The 18,395-nt window shown below is 30.6% G+C and overlaps 2 protein-coding genes across 3 annotated transcripts; both read right to left on the reverse strand.

The window, feature by feature from the left end:
* Positions 1 to 7,278: 7,278 nt before the first annotated feature.
* Positions 7,279 to 11,282, reverse strand: LOC110622699 (putative disease resistance protein RGA1). Its single transcript, XM_021767298.2, has 2 exons — positions 10,946 to 11,282; positions 7,279 to 9,507 (listed from the first exon to the last, which is right to left on the reverse strand). Exons 1-2 carry the CDS (start codon positions 11,252 to 11,254, stop codon positions 7,279 to 7,281), a joined length of 2,538 nt encoding a protein of 845 aa, XP_021622990.1. The 5' UTR covers positions 11,255 to 11,282.
* Positions 11,283 to 14,067: 2,785 nt separating this feature from the next.
* On the reverse strand, positions 14,068 to 17,752 carry LOC110623573. 2 transcript variants are annotated; one of them, XM_021768568.2, is made up of 4 exons: positions 17,596 to 17,752; positions 17,432 to 17,498; positions 14,532 to 14,629; positions 14,068 to 14,444 (listed from the first exon to the last, which is right to left on the reverse strand). In XM_021768568.2, exons 3-4 carry the CDS (start codon positions 14,626 to 14,628, stop codon positions 14,299 to 14,301), a joined length of 243 nt encoding a protein of 80 aa, XP_021624260.1. In that variant the 5' UTR covers position 14,629; positions 17,432 to 17,498; positions 17,596 to 17,752; the 3' UTR covers positions 14,068 to 14,298. The 2 variants fall into 2 exon arrangements, with proteins under 2 accessions (XP_021624260.1, XP_043816349.1); XM_043960414.1 differs by lacking the exon at positions 17,432 to 17,498 and having other exon boundaries at positions 17,596 to 17,733.
* Positions 17,753 to 18,395: the final 643 nt, after the last annotated feature.

Below are 18,395 nucleotides of genomic sequence, written 5' to 3' on the forward strand. Positions count from 1 at the left end.
GTACGAATTGAGATAGATAACAAAATTTGAATCAAAATCCCATGCATTTTATAGCTTAGAAAACTCATTTGGCAAGCATCGAGTTTTCAAAGTTGTGAATTAAAGCATAAATTCTATTCTTTCTTCTGATGAACTTAAAGATTATACTAAGTCTTTGGAGTGTAAAATTCTATATTCTCCCATCCTCTTACTCATTCCTGGTGTAGGCAAAAATTACAAGCAACATGATGACTATTTATTTTAAAATTTCACGCTATTTTACACCCATATATGAATATATACTATTTATTTTAATTTATACATTTTTGTCTAAACCAAGTTTACATGAACTGAACTGATAATATAATGTAAAATAATAATCTCTTTTATCGATCAATGGGTATAATATTACTTGAACGAATTAATTTTAAAATTATATTACCCTCTTTTAAAATATCAAAGTTGTATTTTAATTAACTTTTCTATTTCTGTGGCTTTCGATTTAAGAAAAATTTATTAGACTCTTTAATTAATTTTAAAACTCTTTCATATCCTTAATCAATTTTTTAAATATAAGACTATAGGTTCTAATCCTTTATTTTTCATCATTAATTTTCATCTATTAATACATCAATTAATAATTAAAAATATAATTTGATTGGTCAAATACTCAACTCATTGATAAAAATTAGTTTAAATTTAAAATTAAAATAGAGTATTATATATTGACCAAGGGAGTGATAAGGATGTGTTCACCCCCTGGAGTAATAAGGCTGACTATAGGACTTGAGCCTGGAGAGATAAGGTTGGTAATTGATTCTGCTGATTTTCAGTAATTTAGAGTTCTACGAGTTATACGTTCTATTACATATGGTAGTCTAACAATATATTGTGCCGTACTTCTAGCTATTTAGTTATTTTTGTAATCTATTTAAACAGAGTACTATGTCTCTGTTTATCATTGAGGAATACATGAATTAATTCATTTTTATAAAATCTTTTTCGCCATTTTTTTTCTATTCTCTTGTTGGTATCAGAGCGGGTTCGTATCCGCCTTCTTCTTCTCCAAAAGTTTTTTTTCTCTTCTCACGAAATGGCTTCCTCTTCCTTAAATGTTACAAATTGTGTTACCTTAAAGCTAAAACAAACGAATTACCCCTTATGGAGGGCTCAGTTGCTAAGCCTAGCTGAGAGCCAAGATCTGTCTGATCATCTGACGGCAGAATTTCCAGAAGACCAAAAATTTGTGGCTGCTCCCTCACCAATTCCCGAAAATTATCAGCCTCAGCTTTCTAATAATTTCAAAGCGTGGCAGAAATCAGATCGGTTACTTCGTGGGTGGATTTATGGAACCCTAAGCGAAGAATCTCTAGGGCTCGTTATCGGTCTGGAAACAGTAAAGACTGTTTGGGAAGCTCTGAAAGATGCTTATGCTCAAGACTCCCAGGAGAGAGAGTTTAATCTACGACAACAACTATCCTACTTTCGCAAAGATGAAAGTAAAACGATAACAGAACATCTGCGGCTTTTCAAAGAAATCTGCGATAACCTTACCGCGATTGGGAAAACAGTTCCAGACAACGAAAAGGTATTCTGCCTTCTTACAAGTCTGGGGCCTCAGTTCGAAGATTTTACTACTACCATGCTTAAGCCTCCAAGACAGACTTTTATAGAACTGATCTCTCAGTTGAAGAGTTTAGAGCAACGAAGAAGTTGGTTTATGAGTCAGTCTGATGCCTCTATGGGTCAAATTTCGTCCCACGTTGCATTCTATGGAAATCAACAAAGACAACCAAATTCCAGTTCCAGTCGGCGCTCAAATTTTACTTCTCAAGGACGAGGCTTCCGAGCGCAACAACCTCGTGGTCAGAATTAGGGAAGAGGAAACTCAACTACTCAACGTCGTACACCTCCCTCTAGGCACCGACGTATGACTGCAGAAGAACGTGAACTTTACAAAGATGAAGTCTGCCAATACTGTGGCAAACCTGGGCATATCGCCAAAATTTGCTGGTGGATTCCTAAATCACCTTAAGAAAATCTACCTCAAGCTCTTGCTGCACTTACTCTGGACAACGGAGTAGTAGATGCTGACTGGATTGCCGACTCAGGTGTGTCTCATCACATGACAGGTAACAAATTTATTTTAGACAATTTTAAAGAGTATTCTGGTATGGATTCTATTGCTATTGGTGATGGGTCTTCCTTGTCTATAAATGGTATAGGTAGTACTAGCATTAAGCAAAAGCGTTGTTTGCTTGTTTCTGATGTTTTAGTTGTACCTGATTTAAAATAGAATTTGCTTTCCATTAGCCAAATAACTGATGATTTTCCTGTTAATTGTGAGTTTTCTAATAAGTCTGTTTGTGTGAAGGACCGAAAAATGGGACAAATCCTACTAACAGGACCAAAGAAGCATAATCTTTATACCTTGTCTGCAGCTCCCAAAGCTTATTTTTCAAACCGTTTTAAAGCAGGCACAGCAGTTATTTGGCACCAGCGTTTAGGACATCCTCAAGCGTCTGCAGTTTCTACTTTAAGTAATAAGAGGTTAATAGATGTTAGAGGTTCTGTTCAAATAAAAAATCTGTGTGATAGTTGCCAATTAGGAAAATTAAGTAGATTTCCTTTTAGCAGTTCTGTTCATTCTAGTTCATGTGCTTTTGATAAAATTCATTGTGATCTGTGGAGTCCTGCCCCTGTTTTGTCGATTGAAAAATTTAGATATTATGCATGCTTTGTTGACGATTTTACCAAATATTGTTGGATCATTCCATTAAAACAAAAGTCTGATTTCTTTGCTACCTTTCTTGCTTTTGAGAAGTTTGTGTTTAGACAATTTGGCAAAAATATTAAAGTTTTTCATTCAGATGGAGGGGGTGAATTTGTTAATTCTGCTTTGTCATCTCATTTTCTTGCTAATGGTATAAAACATCAAATTTCGTGTCCATATACGCCTGAACAAACAGGCATGGTAGAACGGCGTCATCGAGTCATTCGCGAGTTAGGTATGACTATGTTATTTCATGGTCATTTACCTTTATTTTTATGGGTTGAAACATTTCAAACTGCTGTGTTTTTACTTAATCGCTTACCTTCTGATTCTTTACAACATAACACACCGTTTTACATGTTGAATGGATATGATTTTGACTATAGTTCCTTACGTGTGTTTGGGTCTAAATGTTTTCCTTATATTTGGAATACTAAATGTCACAAATTTGATCCAAAGTCTTGTCTTTGCGTGTTTGTTGGCTATAGTGATAGACACAAGGGGTATAAGTGCTATAATCCGACAACAAGGAAATTTATTATTTCCAGGCATGTAAGTTTTGATGAACAAATATTTCCTTATAAGTCTTCTGTTACGGATTCGTTATATGTGTCATAGGTTATGAATCCTTGGGTTAATTCAAGTTCCACTTCTAGTGTAGACGAGGCAACTTCAGACAACGAGTCTAGTCCTATTTTAACAGTTTCATGTGTGCAGGGTCTTGCAGAATCACCTGGCACTTCTGATCTTCCTCCACAAAATGTTTTGAATGAGATTACTCCTTTCCCTTCTTCTAGTGATACGACTGACGCTACTCATAAGTTACATGTTGATAGTGCTTTTAATACTCTTTCTGCCCCTAATAATGATGCTCCTTCAGATGTTTCTCCTAGTTTTGTGCAGGAATCTCCAAATATTGCAGGTTTACCGACTGCAGAACCACGTTTGCTGCTAGAATCAGTTGCCTCAGAACCGATTACGGCAGCAGCAACTGCTAGTTTATCTGCAGTAGAACCGCAGTTGCTACTAGACTCAGATGTCTCAGACCCGGTTACGGCAGCAGAGGCTGTTCCTTTAGCTATCGTTGCTCCTGCTGTACCTGCCAGTCCAGACTTCCATTCAAGTGCTACGGAGACTGAGCATATTGACGAAGTTTCAAATGTAGCACTAGGCAGCCACCAATCTCCTGCACCAGCTTCTGTCGATATACAATGTTCTGCTGCTGCTCCCTTCGACGGTACTGCAGTTGCAGTCCCAGCAGGTATGACTATTGTTAACTCAGCTCCTAGACACACTATGGTCACACGGTCACAATTAGGAATTGTCAAACCAAATCCGCGCTATGCGTTGTCTGTTACCTTGTTGAACTCTATTCCTAGAGAGCCTAAGACTGTTAAGGCAGCACTTGCACATGATGGTTGGCGTCAAGCCATGGTTACTGAAATAGATGCTTTACACAGGAATAATACTTGGGACCTTGTTCCTTATAGGGACGGGTTGCATATAATAGGTTGTAAATGGGTGTTTAAAGCCAAAATTAAACCAGATGGCACGATAGACCGACTAAAGGCTCGGTTAGTAGCCAAAGGATTCCATCAACTGGATGGCGTCGACTACACTGAAACTTATTCACCCGTTATCAAACCTGGCACGATTCATACTGTTTTAACTGTTGCTTTAGTTAAAAAATGGCCAATAAGGCAGTTAGATGTTACAAATGCTTTTTTGCATGGTTATGTTACTGAGGATTTGTTCATGGAGCAACCACCAGAGATGACAAATCCGGACAAGCCAACGCATGTGTGTAAGTTAAAACGAGCTCTCTATGGACTCAAGCAGGCTCCTCGTGCCTGGTTTGACCGGTTAAGTCAGTTTCTCATTGCTTATGGTTTCTTTTGCAGTTTGGCGGATCCTTCATTATTTGTTTTTTATTGTTCTAATGAGATATTAGTGCTTTTGGTTTATGTTGATGATATGCTACTCACGGGTTCGTATGTAGCTCTTGTTGATGATTTTATTAAGGTGTTATACGCAGAATTCTCCATGAAAGACTTGGGACCAATCCATCATTTCTTGGGTGTTAAAATGGATACCACAGCCACTGGCCTTCATTTATCACAGACGCATTATGCCTACTCCATTTTGGAGCGTGCCCAGATGGTTGATTGTCAGCCAATGCCCACTCCATTAGACCTTAAACACAATCCGCCAATTGATTCTGAACCACTTTCCGATCCAACATCTTTTCGAGGCATTGTCGGGTCCTTGCAATACCTCACTTTAACCAGACCTGACTTGTCTTTTAGTGTAAATTTTGTGTCCCAATTCATGCATTCACCTACTCATGCTCATCTGAAATATGTTCGTCGCATCTTGCGTTATTTAAAGGGCACGATACATTATGGTCTCAATCTTTGTTTCGATACTACACTTGCTCTTTCTGTCTTTTCTGATGCAGATTGGGCAGGCTGTCCGACGACGCGACGGTCAACTACAGGCTATTGCACGTTCCTAGGCTCGAATATCATTTCCTGGTGTGCGAAGAAGCAGTCCACAGTTGCTCAGTCCAGTACAGAGGCTGAGTATCGTGCCATGGCTCATACAGCAACTGAGCTTACATGGCTTGGATATATTCTATCTGATCTTCGGATTTTTCCTCCACACCCACCGAAACTTTTTGCAGACAATATCAGTGCTCTATTCCTCACAGTCAATCCAGTATTTCACGCTCGAAGTAAACATATTGCGTTGGATTACCACTATGTAAGAGAGCGGGTAGCTCAAGGGGCTCTTATTACTCAACATATTCCTTCCACTTGTCAGCTAACTGATGTATTCACTAAATCAGTTCCTAAGGCTCGTCTTGCGTTCTTTCGACACAAACTATGTCTCCAACCTCGGCATAGTTTGAGGGGGGATATTGACCAAGGGAGTGATAAGGATGTGTTCACCCCTTGGAGTAATAAGGCTGACTACAGGACTTGAGCCTGGAGAGATAAGGTTGGTAATTGATTCTGCTGATTTTCAGTAATTTAGAGTTCTACGAGTTATACGTTCTGTTACATATGGTAGTCTAACAATATATTGTGCCGTACTTCTAGCTATTTAGTTATTTTTGTAATCTATTTAAACAGAGTACTATGCCTCTGTTTATCATTAAGGAATACATGAATTAATTCATTTTTATAAAATCTTTTTCGCCATTTTTTCCTATTCTCTTGTTTATATACCTAATTTTTAAATCTAGAAAAACTATCCATTAATCATGCTATTTACAAAGAAAATTTCAAAATAAAAATAAAGGATACATGAAATTAGTAAAGGAGAAGAAAAATCCAAATGAAAAGCTATTGAAATATTGAAAATCTATGCGAAGAGAGTCTCCATTTGTGAATTTGCAGCTACCCCTCATTTTCTGCAAGAGATTTTTATGTTAATAGTGTAGAGAAAAGGTGAGGAAGATGATTCCAGTGAGAAGGGACTGCTCTCTTCTTTATTATAGTCTTCTCTCCCTTCAAAATGAAGATAAAGACAAACACATACTCTCAAAAAATCTGACAAGTAAAGATAAAAGGTTGTCGTTTGTTATAGAAATTAATATTAATTTCTACGTGTGTGTATATATATATAGAGATGAGATGAGGTGGCAGACTGACAGACATAAGCTATAACACAATTTTGTAGCTGCTTATGCAACTTTTTATCATTCTTGAAGTAAATCATCTCTTAAAAATAAATTGACATGCCTTTTTCCTACAAGATAAAGACAAAATTATCTATAAAATATTAATAAAAATTAATTAAAATTATTAAAAAAATCAAATAGATAAATAAAAATTACTTACATAGACAAAATAAATGTAAAAATATACTTCAAATATATATATAAAAATTGAGGTTAACAGCATTCAATGATTTGAGTGAGTTCAGCTACATGCATGACTAGTTCATTTATTAAATTCATCAAATATGTAAAGATAAGAAAGGCTGATAAATGAAAAATGAAAAGAATCTAAAATAAATGAAAAATGTGTCTACCTAAAGTAGTTCCCATGTAGCATTTTCATAAAGTGGCAGATCTCTCAAGCCTGAACTTGAAACCTTGCTTGAATTGAAGACCAAGCTAAAGCTTTTCACAAGTAAATGTATAATAAAAGAGCATCAAGTAATAGAGACAGTTTGTGTAACATTAGGTATGACACTATTTACAATATAAAAATAAAAAGTGACAAGAGTTTAGAGATGCATATGTATTACTAATTTTTTACAACACAATATCAAATACAAATATTACTAGATTCAACAATTCTCACATTTTCATCTGAATTTCCATACTCAATAGGCACACAAGAATCTAAAGTAGACAATTCCTCAATAGACCTGAAATCAAAAATATAAATAAAATTATTATATTTTCCTTAAATTATATGCATATACTATATCATTTCAAATGCATATAAATTAAAAAGAGAGAATTTAATTTAAATAATAATTTTAGACGAAGGAAAAAGATCATTTATACATACTTAATCATCTGCTGAATCGATGTCAGAACCATCAATAACAATTTTAGGAATATGAGCAATCTTAAACCAATCTTCACCTTTTCCAGGTTCACATCTTTCGCTCAATTCATTACAATCTTCAATCTCTAGTTGTTGGAGAGACATTATATTCTGTATGCACACAGGCAATTCTTTGAGATATTCACAACTTTCTAATTTTAAAAACTGGAGAGTGTTGAAGGATCCTTGAATAAGCCATTCTGGAAAATCCACCAATTTTGGTAACTTCTTAAGTACCAGCTTTTGAAGGTTGAATTGAGCCAAGTGTTTATCATCTTTTCCTTTCTCCTCCAATGTCAAATTGAGGTTTTCACAATTGCCAATAGCAAGAATCTCCAATGCAGTGAGGTACTTCATGCTTTGAGGCAAAGAGATTAAGCTTTCACAATCTCCAATAATAAGTGTTCGAAGATGTTTGAGGCCTTGCATATCTTCAAATAAGTGTTCTAGTTTTTCACAGCTACCAATGCCCAAAAATCTAAGAGATGTCAAGCACCCTATTCCATTCATCGGCAAACACTTCTGCTTTGTGGAAAACAGTAGAAATCTAAGGTTGATCAAGTACCTTATATCACTAGGTAACTCCTCAATACTGTCACTTAATACTAAAGTTTGTAAATTGTGTAACTTGCAAATGGAATTGGGAAGCTTTTTAATTGTAGAATTTCCATGTACATGGAGATATCTCAAATGCTTTAGAGCACCAATCCGATCTAGTGATATTTCTAATTTGGAATGAGCCAAATCCAACATTCGCAAATATTGAAATCTCAATAAATATGAATCCAAGTCTGATTGGCCGCTAGGCCTCTTTTTATCACTCTGGAATATGGCAGTTCGCACACGGTCTAAACCTTGTAAAAGGGTGGAAAGATCTTGGGGAAGTGAAGTGGAGTTAGGAAATAGCAAATGGCGAACATTGTGTGAGATGTGTGTGGTGCTTGAGGTTATTGCTAAAAATTCATTTTGTGTCAACGATAATGCAAGATCATGTACTAGATCATGCATTTTACATGTAATCAATGTGTCCTCAAGAATCCCAAAATCTTGAAAAAAAGATCTAGATCCCAACTCCTGAAAATAACGCAACCCAATATCTTCCGGTTCTTCATCTTGGTTGGCTGATTCAAGTAGTCCATGTGCCATCCAAAATTGAATTAATATCAAATCATAGAATTCATAGTCCTTTGGATAAAAAGAGCAATAAGCAAAGCACTTTTTCAAATGAGCAGGCAACTGCTCGTAACTTAATCTCAAAGCAGGTAAAATATCAGTTTCCTTCTGCTCTATCTTCCATAACTCGCTATCTCTTATAGACTTCCAATAACTTTCATCAGTATTCAGAAGAAGAAGTGATGCTAATGTCTTCACTGCCAATGGAACCCCTTTGCATTTTTTGACAATTTCAACCCCAATTTTTAACAAGTTTGGATATCGCTTCACTTGGCCTTCTTTAAATGCAAATTTAGTAAACAAAGCCACACACTCATCTTCAGGAAGACCCGATAGCTCATATGCTTTTGGGATGGTGCCCATAATGGAGGCTACTTTATTACTACGTGTAGTTACTAAGATTTTGCTTCCATTGGCACCCATACACAAGAGCTCTTTCAATTGGTTCCATTTCATAGGGTCATCATTCCACACATCATCTAAGATGAGCAAATACTTCTTATCACCAATGATTTCCCTCAAAATTCTTTGTAACTGATCCATTTCCATTTTGCTCAACTTCTCTACATGTCTCATTCCGTCTTCTGTAGATTTAATAATTTTCTCTGTCAAAATCTTTATGTCAAATTCTTCTGATACACAAACCCATATCTGAAGTTGAAAATGATTCCTTACCCTTTCATCATTATAAACAAATTTAGCGAGTGAAGTTTTTCCCAACCCTCCAATTCCAACAATAGGAATGACAGAGATTTGCTTGCTATCAGTAGAGTCTTGTAAAAGTGTAATGATATTTTCTTTATCATCATCTCTACCTATAACTTCAGATGCTTGTACAAATGAGTGAGTGAGTGCTCTTTCTCTAGGCATAACATGCCTACTTTCATATCGTTCAGTGAGGTGAAAATTAGATTTCTGACTTGCAATCTCATCTAATCTTTCTCTTATTTGCTTTACTTTTGCACTCATTTTAAAACGAAATGCAATTGGATTAGAACATGAAAAAAAGTGACCCACCTGTAATCCAAAAATATACACTATTGATTTCATATGCTTACATCTAGACGTAATCAGGAACTAATCAATTAATATAAAAGCATGCTTTTCTTAATGACTAATCAATTCGGTCTAGTTATAAATAATTTATAATTCAATTTTTTTTCAAAATTTTTCAATTTAATTTAGTTTGACTAGTTGCACATATCTATTTTAAAATCATTTATCCTGAACATACTATGATGAAGTTGGCATGAGAATATGCCTAATTATAGTTTTAAAAAAATAATAAGAAAAAATTGCTATGAAGAAATTTACTAATTAATTTTTTAATTTTTAAAAATATATTAAAACGTTTTTAATATTTTAAAAAATTTACTAATTATTTTTTCATTAACTTTTATATTAAACATTTTATTATTTAGTTCATATAATTTTAAAAAACTTATTAGTTGGTCCCTTATATTTTTAAAAAATTTACTAACTACTCCCTCTATATTAGGGTCAGTTGAAGACTTTTTTACAACACTTAATGGCTAAATTTAACAAAATGACTAATTTGTAAACCTTTTAAAATATCAGAAATATTTTAATACATTTTTTAAAATCGAAAGACCGATTAGTGAGTTTATTATACTATAAAAACTAAATAGTAATTTTTCTAAATAATAATCGTTTTGTATTACCTACAGTTTTATTATTTTTTTATAGTATATATTAACCTTACAAGTTTTTAAATATAATTATTTTAATTTATTGGACTTCATGATACAATTTTTAAAAAGTACTAAAAATTCAATAACACTTATAATTTTATTATTTATATTATTTTAATTCGTAAAATAATTAAAAAAACAACAACATATATCAAAAGTAATATATAATCTAAAAAATATAACCTTCAATGCACTTTGGAAATTTTATTTTGTTCCTTTCTTTCTTTATAGAGTTGATGTATTTTCCTTTCTGAAGTTAATTCACACATTTTCATATTATCTCCCCACCAAAATATATATAGATTTAATACAGTTAAAATAGTAATATATTCATGTGTTAATAAAAAAAAATCTATTTCTTTTTCCATTTTATAATTGTACCTTATTTTTTTTTATGGTTGACCAATTAAATCTCATATTTTAATATTTATTTCAATTAACGAAATTATCAAGTTATCTGACACGTTATTGTCACTGTCACTCTACTATTTCAGCGAATTTCAAAGTATAATGAATTAAAACTTAAAAAATTAAGATTTAATTAGTAAATTTTTAAAATTTAAGGTGTAACTATAATTTTTTTTAAAAGTTAAATTTTTTTTATTATTTTTTTTAAAATTAAAATTGATAATATTAAAAAATAATTTATAGTATTATTATAAATTTTTTAATTTTATAAGTTGTGCATTCCAAAATGAAATTATAAGTTGTGCATCCCAAAATGAAAAGAAATTGCCTCCTACCTTTTTGCTGGTGGTTCCATATAATTGAAGCACTTGTCTTCTCTGATCTTCAGATTCAAATTCATCAAGCACATCCTCAGCATCATAAAGAGCATCCTTAAGCTTAGCCAACCACAACCGCAGTTGATTGTCATTCACTTGCTTCTCCTCAGCATCCATTAGCACAGCTTTCACTGTCAACAAGATATCTTCAAGCTTTCTGAGTTCTGCTTTCAAGCCCCATGCAAAACATATCTCTTGGTAGCTATGGGATGCTATCTTCTCCAACACTTTCTCAGCAATATTAAAAGCGAATGACTCAATTGCCATTTTTGTGGATTTTGATTTTTATTTGAGTACGAATTGAGATAGATAACAAAATTTGAATCAAAATCCCATGCATTTTATAGCTTAGAAAACTCATTTGGCAAGCATCGAGTTTTCAAAGTTGTGAATTAAAGCATAAATTCTATTCTTTCAGCTGATTAACTCAAAGATTATACTAAGTCTTTGGAGTGTAAAATTCTATATTCTCCCATCTTCTTACTCATTCTTGGTGCAGGCAAAAGTTAAAACCAACATGTTGACCTCTGGGCCCATTTGGTTTTGAAAAATTAGGGGCGAGCGGAACCGAATAAATCACGAAATTTTGATATTTTATGAAAATTAAATTGAATTGATTTTGGTTAAAAATAAAATTGAATCGAATCGGTTTGATTCGATTTGATTTAAATTTTTAATAAATTTTTTATTTTTTATACTTTATTTTTAGTATTTTAAAATTTAATTAAAATATTTTAATTTTAATATGATATAATCTCTCATTAAAAATAATATATCATTATTATTAATCGATTCGCTTTAATTTTTTAATTTTTTTATTAAAATCAAACAAAACTGAAATAATTAAAATTTTTAAAATTAAAAATTAAACTGAATGAAATCAAAATAATAAAAAATCAAACTAAATTTTTCAAATTAATTCAATTCGGTCAATTTTTTCGATTTAAAAAAATATCTTTCATTTAATAGAAAAATTAAGTTACTTTTAAAAATATGAATTTCTTTTTTAAAGGGTAAGTGATTTTTATATTTTAATGATTTTATTAAAGCCATTGTATATTTTATATATAAATTTATTAACGTCGTTTCTTTTTAAATATTTTTTTCAACAATGAAAAGTAAATTATTTTTAAAAAACATTCACGAAAATTATTTTCTGGGATATTTTCTCTGGTCCATTCTCTTGTTTGCCTTGTTACAAGTGTTTCAAATCCTAATGGCTAACTTTTTTCCTAATGAAATATATTTCTTCATAAAATTTTAAATTAAAGGGTATTATATAAAAAAATTTAAATGTTTACTATCATTTATATTTATGTTTAATGTTTTAAAATTTAAATAGTAAACTCAAACTTTTTTAATTTGCTTAATTATAATTAAAAGGAACTAAAAAAATTAATAATAAATTATAATATAAGCTTAAAAATTTTATATTATTAATAAAACATATAACTCTTTAATTTAAATTTTATTTTAAAATTAAATATATTTCATATTTATTTTATGTAATAATATTATTTTAAATAAATATTTATTATAACTACAGTTTTATCATATAAAATATTATATATAAATAACATATATTAAAATATTTCATTGAGTATTTATACTCAATATTATAAATTATGTATTTATTTTTTATATTTAAAAAATTTTACTTTCTATTAATAATATTCTAAATAAAATAAAATATTATATGTTTTAAATTATAATTTTTTATATATTTTTTAAATTTTTATTAATATCTATAGTATTATATAAAAGTAAAAATAGAGAATGAATAATAAAATTAGTAAAAAATGATATTGTTGTAGTAAAAATATATATTTAAATATTAATTTATTATTTGAATAAAATTTTAGAAATTATATTATAATTTAATATTAATTTATATAAATTTTTTAATTATACTTATAATAAATTAAAAATATTTAATTTTATAAATATAAATGTGAATTACCGTAATTTAATATCTCTAAATTAAAATATGTGAATTGTATTTTTTTTATTTTTAACAACTTTTTTATGATATTATATTATTGACATATATAATTATTGGTTTATGAATTTAATTTAATGAGTTTCTTAAAAGATAAAGTATAACTTAGTTTTGAGATATATCAAAAGGTCTTTTTTTTTTTTTTTTTTGCTAATAATAAAATTGATCTTAACCTTTGATTTTGTTAACAGATTAATATCTACAGTCTAACTTGATTATTAACTCCATTAACTCCTTTCAATTTAAAATAATTTATTTTATAAATTTTTTTATCAACATAATATTTAAATCCCTAAATTTTTTATTTTAATCAATTATATATTTCATCTAAGTACAATTTAAAATACTTTTTCTAATAATTATAAAAATAAATAATTAATTAAATTTATATGCAAAAACTGTTCTATAAAAAGTACATTTAAAATATTATTAAAAAACAATTGAAAAAGTTGTTAATTATTTTGGAGGATTAGGTATTACTTATTATTTGATAAATTTAATTAACACTTCAATAATTAAAAAATAATTAAAAATTCGAAAAAAATGAAATAATATCAATTCTAAAAATAATAGTATTTCATATTTGAATTGTAACAAATATATTTAGTTTTTATTAATTAAATAAAAAAGATTTATTATTAAAATAATATAAATTAAAATTATTTTTATAAATTTAATGTGATCTTAAAACAATTTACACAATAAGTATTAATTAAAGAAAATGCGATTCAAAAAACATTTTATTTTCTATGCGAGTGATCTTAAAAAAGTCTCTAAAATTAGGATTTCAAATTTAATTTGACCTAATATGACTTATTACTTTTAAAATCAAACTTTACAAATTATTTTAAAAAAAAATTGTAAACAAGCAATAGAAAAACCATATTTCTAAAAAAGAATGAAATTACAATATTAATCCCATTGATGTGGATCCAATTCGTCCTCACGTTTTTTCCTTCCAGAAACTTATGCATCCACTGCTTTCTTCTAAATATTCCAAGATTAAAATCAATGCTACAATATAACATGATCTTTCCAACTTGATTCTTTAAATCACATATAAAAACATTAATGCCAAAGAAACCATAAACACAGCCGAATCTGACTCACATTTATTTGATTCATTCAGTATAGGCAACAGCATTTGTCAATCAAACCCATTTCCAGGAAAGAGTATGCAAATAAAAAGAAACAAAGATCCCATCATCTCAACTGATCATGGCTGTGTTGGGGTACTAAAACCAGATAAAACATTACCAATAAAAGGCATTAGCTATAGATAACGCAGCAGATCACCAGCTAAAATTTTGGTTCAAGATTCACGAGACTTCACAATGAAGTTCTGGCGACTGATTGGATTCATCACAACTGGAGGCCCAGCGGTGCGTGGCCATGCCTGGAATTTCTTGTCAGTTTCTTCCCACCACTCATTGGTTGCAACAGTTTTAGGTGTAGTGCCTAAGAATAAGAAAATAGTAAAACAAAAAGATTAGTGAATAGGTATAAAATACACCTTATACCAAACAAGACATATATATATATTACCTCCAAATATCTTCTTGTCAGCAATAAGATGGTCAAATGCATACGCAATTGCAAATGATCCAGCTACACCAGCAATGACCGTGGCTGCCCTGCTCATCCTGCAAAAGAAAGAACTCAACATGAAAAGGAACTTGCGATGACTAACCTCATACATCATAGTTCAATGATTAATTTAAAATATTCATCTTGTTATTAAAAAACAAAAACAAACATCCCAAGCTTTCTCAATGGTGTGGGCTTTTACCACATCTCCGAAAGCTTTAGATCTGACTCTTAAGTTCAACTCAGCTGTGGTTCTCAGGAAATCTAGAATTGAAAAAGAACTGAATTTATAGAAATCAAGCTAAATTTATGTTACTTCTTGATCTGATTCCAGTTCTTTACCAAAATCTGAATATAAAACAAATATAACCTGAACCAAAGCCAAAACTAAGTGAACAAATATATATGCAATTACAATGAATTTCATTATAATTAATTAGGATTAGGGGGTAAATTTTACCCATGGTACCTAAACTTCAATTGAAGTAACCAAAAAAACCACATTTCACCTATTAGCGAGTTTAGAGGTTAAAATAAGTTAATTTATTATTTAATTTTTAAATACAGTTAAATATTACTTCAATATCCTCATGTAAAAATATCTCTTCTCTCTCATTCATCCCTTTTCCCTCCCATCCAGTTGTCCTCCACCAATTCTCTAAATGAACTCTTTCATAAAGCTTCTTCAGCACCACTGAGCTTAACGAAGTCCGGCAAAATATTGAAGCAATCTTCCAGAGTATACTTGAATTGAAAAAGAAATAGATAACAGAAGGGCAAAAGCTAATTCCTAATTATGATGTGAAGTAGCTATTTACCATGAAGTCAAGCTTCTGCAGGGGTGGTATCACTAAGATCTTTTGCCAAAACAAAAGACACCTCTCACAGACATTCAACTCCAGAGATCCAAAACCCCCCTCATCTCAGTGATTCAACCACTGTGTAAAGGTAAAAAAACTCCCTCTCAAGGTTTTGTTTCTCAGATTTCATCATTCTCTATTTGGGACACTTGCTATCTGATGAATGTGTAGAATACTTTGCTTCAATGTTATAGTGGTTGATGCTTTTTTTATGGGCTCCATGGAATGGTTTGTGTAAAGATAGATTTATGAAGAGGGCCTTGGTAAATTTCACAATCTAATGGATGGAAAATTGAGCTGAAGGGAAGCTTTATTCTATTGAAGGAAGATAGTATTGGTTTAATAAGGGTGTCCTGAGTATCTCAGTAAGCTGTCTGAAAACCTTTTACAATATGTTTGGATCGAGTGAAAGGAGTTTTTAAAGTAAAGATAAACTAATGGCAAGTAAGGTATTAACAGTTTAACACCTCTATAACCCACCAATTTGGTACTTTGGAAAAGTGAGTTTTTGAAAGTTCTAAACGTCTGGAAACCTTACCTCCTTTAAACCAATAAAAAAAAAGTCTCCCAAACAAACTCACTGCTTCAGAAATCCACATCTTACTTCCAAAACATCCACCCAAACAAATTAATGTTTTTGAAATCGTGTTACAGGGATTTAGAATGAGAAATGGGTGACATTAGCAATTGAATTAAAAATGTTTCAATCTTTTTAGCAGTTCAATTAACTTGAAAATTAATGGCTGAACTGTTGTGGGTCCTCATTTCTATATGATATCATCGCAAGGAAATTTGCAATTGAAGAAAAAGTTGAGATAAGAATTTTTGTGCAGTTATAATAAAAAATGCAAATCCCAGAATTTACAGTATATAAGTACAATAATAACATCACCATTTGATGTTTTGTGATTGAGATTGATCATTTCTCTATGAATATTTGTTTGCATTTTGGAGTTCTAACTTTATTGTTTTCCATTGTTAATTTTGATTGTGTCATCCAGATACATTGCCAGAGGTGATAATGTTGTTGTGTACAATTAAGCCTTTTTTAAATATTTTTTTTCCTTTTGATAATGGTTTTGTAGATTAACTGGCTTTCTTTGGACATGAAGGTAGACACTTTTGATAAATTAGCTGACAACTTTGGGGCTACATGACAAGCTTCTTTTTGTCTGTATGTTTGGAGAAAGTATAACAGGTTTCTAGTTGATATTGCTATCATGCCTTCTTTGACATAGTTCTCTGCATATTTGCCTTTTTCAATCATTTGTATGATTTAACTGAAACCTAATCCAACATATCCCACCAATCTGCTTATTGACCTATAGCCTAAGAATAGGGAAGTTGATTCCCTTATATCTTAACTGTGCATAAGGAACTGAAAATCTATAGACTACAAGTGATGTGTTGCAAGGTGTTTCGACCAATTGAAATGTTAAAATAGTAGCATTCAATAATATGTTATATTCTTCTCTGTATATTAATTTACGGGTTTACATAATTTTCCATTGGGCAGAAATCTTTCCCTATTGGAATAACATAAAAAAGATCATACAACTCATGAATCTCAAACACCACTGCCATCCTAGAGTGAAGACAAAATGCAAATGCCGTCACTTATTAAAATTGAGCTCAAATATTCACATTGAAAAAGTGGATCCAGAGAAAACAAATCTTAACAAAGGAAAGCAGGTCCACAAACAACCCAAATAAAACAGTAGATGATGTAATGTAAGCCACAATCTCAGCAAATCAGAAAAACCAAAATCGATATTAGCAATCTTTGAATCTGAACACCCAAAATTAACAATCTTTGAATCTGAAAACCCAAAATTAACAATCTTTGAATCTGAAAACCCAAAATTAACAATCTCAGCAAATCCTATGAATCCGATACTTCAATATCAAGACATAATCGAAAATGAAGTGCTTAGAGAACCAGCAAAACCGAGAAAGTAATAAAATTAACAACCTCAGCAAATCTGAAAACCCACTAACCTGCGGTGATGTAATCGGGACCGTAAGTGGACGTTGAAGGATTATAAGCAATTAAACACACACTAACCTGAAATCCAAACCACAAGAACACAAATCTCAGCAACCTCGAACCCATAGAATCCCAAACCCACAAACATAGCAACACAAACCAAGAGAAACATAACCTGCAGAAACAGTAGCAGCGGGGGCAACCGAGAGGAGCCCGAGAGAGAGAGAGAGACCGTGAAGAGCCGGGGTGTGAGATCGAGAGGAGAGGGAGGGAGACCGATTGTTAGGGTTTAGAATGTTTGTTTCTATTTTGACGTTTTTATTAGGAAGAATTATTATTTAGGTACTATATAATTACAAAATTTATGAGTTAATTTATCAATTTAATAAAATATCTGAAAAGTAATTTATATTTAAAAATATTTTTTTAAAATATATTTTTTAAATAATTTATTTTTTATTATTTAATTTTAATTTAAAAATAAATTTTATTAAAAATTTATATATAAAAATTTTTAAATGAAAAATTATTTTTCTTAAAATAATTTATTTTTTATTAAAAAACATTTTTTACTGATTAAATTTTTTAAATATTTTACACGTTAAAAAATATTTTTTATAAAATAAACAGAGTCTAAAACATTATTAGTGTTATAAAAGCTCTCATTAATTTATGCCATGAGTATTTTTATTATTAGCAATCAAGAATTTCATGGTTTTATTGAAAATATAAAGTAATTTCCTATAAATTAATTTTTTAATATATTCTTATGGATTTTGTTATTTTATCTATGATTATAATAATTTGTTTATATTTCTAATATTATTTATAATTTTTTAAATGAGATGTTAAGAATAAATTTGGTATTTTAGTACAAAGAAAAAAGAAAAGGTAATTTCAATTCTTCTTATGTCGTTTGAAGTAAAATTTTCTTTTATATTTATAAATTTCTATGGTATTTTATTTATTTTAATA

The sequence above is a fragment of the Manihot esculenta genome, chromosome 9, assembly GCF_001659605.2.
Source record: "Manihot esculenta cultivar AM560-2 chromosome 9, M.esculenta_v8, whole genome shotgun sequence".
NCBI classification, from domain to species: Eukaryota; Viridiplantae; Streptophyta; class Magnoliopsida; order Malpighiales; family Euphorbiaceae; genus Manihot; species Manihot esculenta.

Bases quoted from the DNA above. Each gene is read 5' to 3' on its own strand.
- LOC110622699 (XM_021767298.2), bottom strand. From the start codon at position 11,254: ATGGCAATTGAGTCATTCGCTTTTAATATTGCTGAGAAAGTGTTGGAG. The intron at 9,508-10,945 runs GTAGGAGGCAAT...TTTGGATTACAG, and splicing joins ATGGAACCACCAGCAAAAAG to GTGGGTCACTTTTTTTCATG.
- LOC110623573 (XM_021768568.2), bottom strand. From the start codon at position 14,628: ATGAGCAGGGCAGCCACGGTCATTGCTGGTGTAGCTGGATCATTTGCA. The intron at 14,445-14,531 runs GTAATATATATA...TCTTATTCTTAG, and splicing joins TGACAAGAAGATATTTGGAG to GCACTACACCTAAAACTGTT.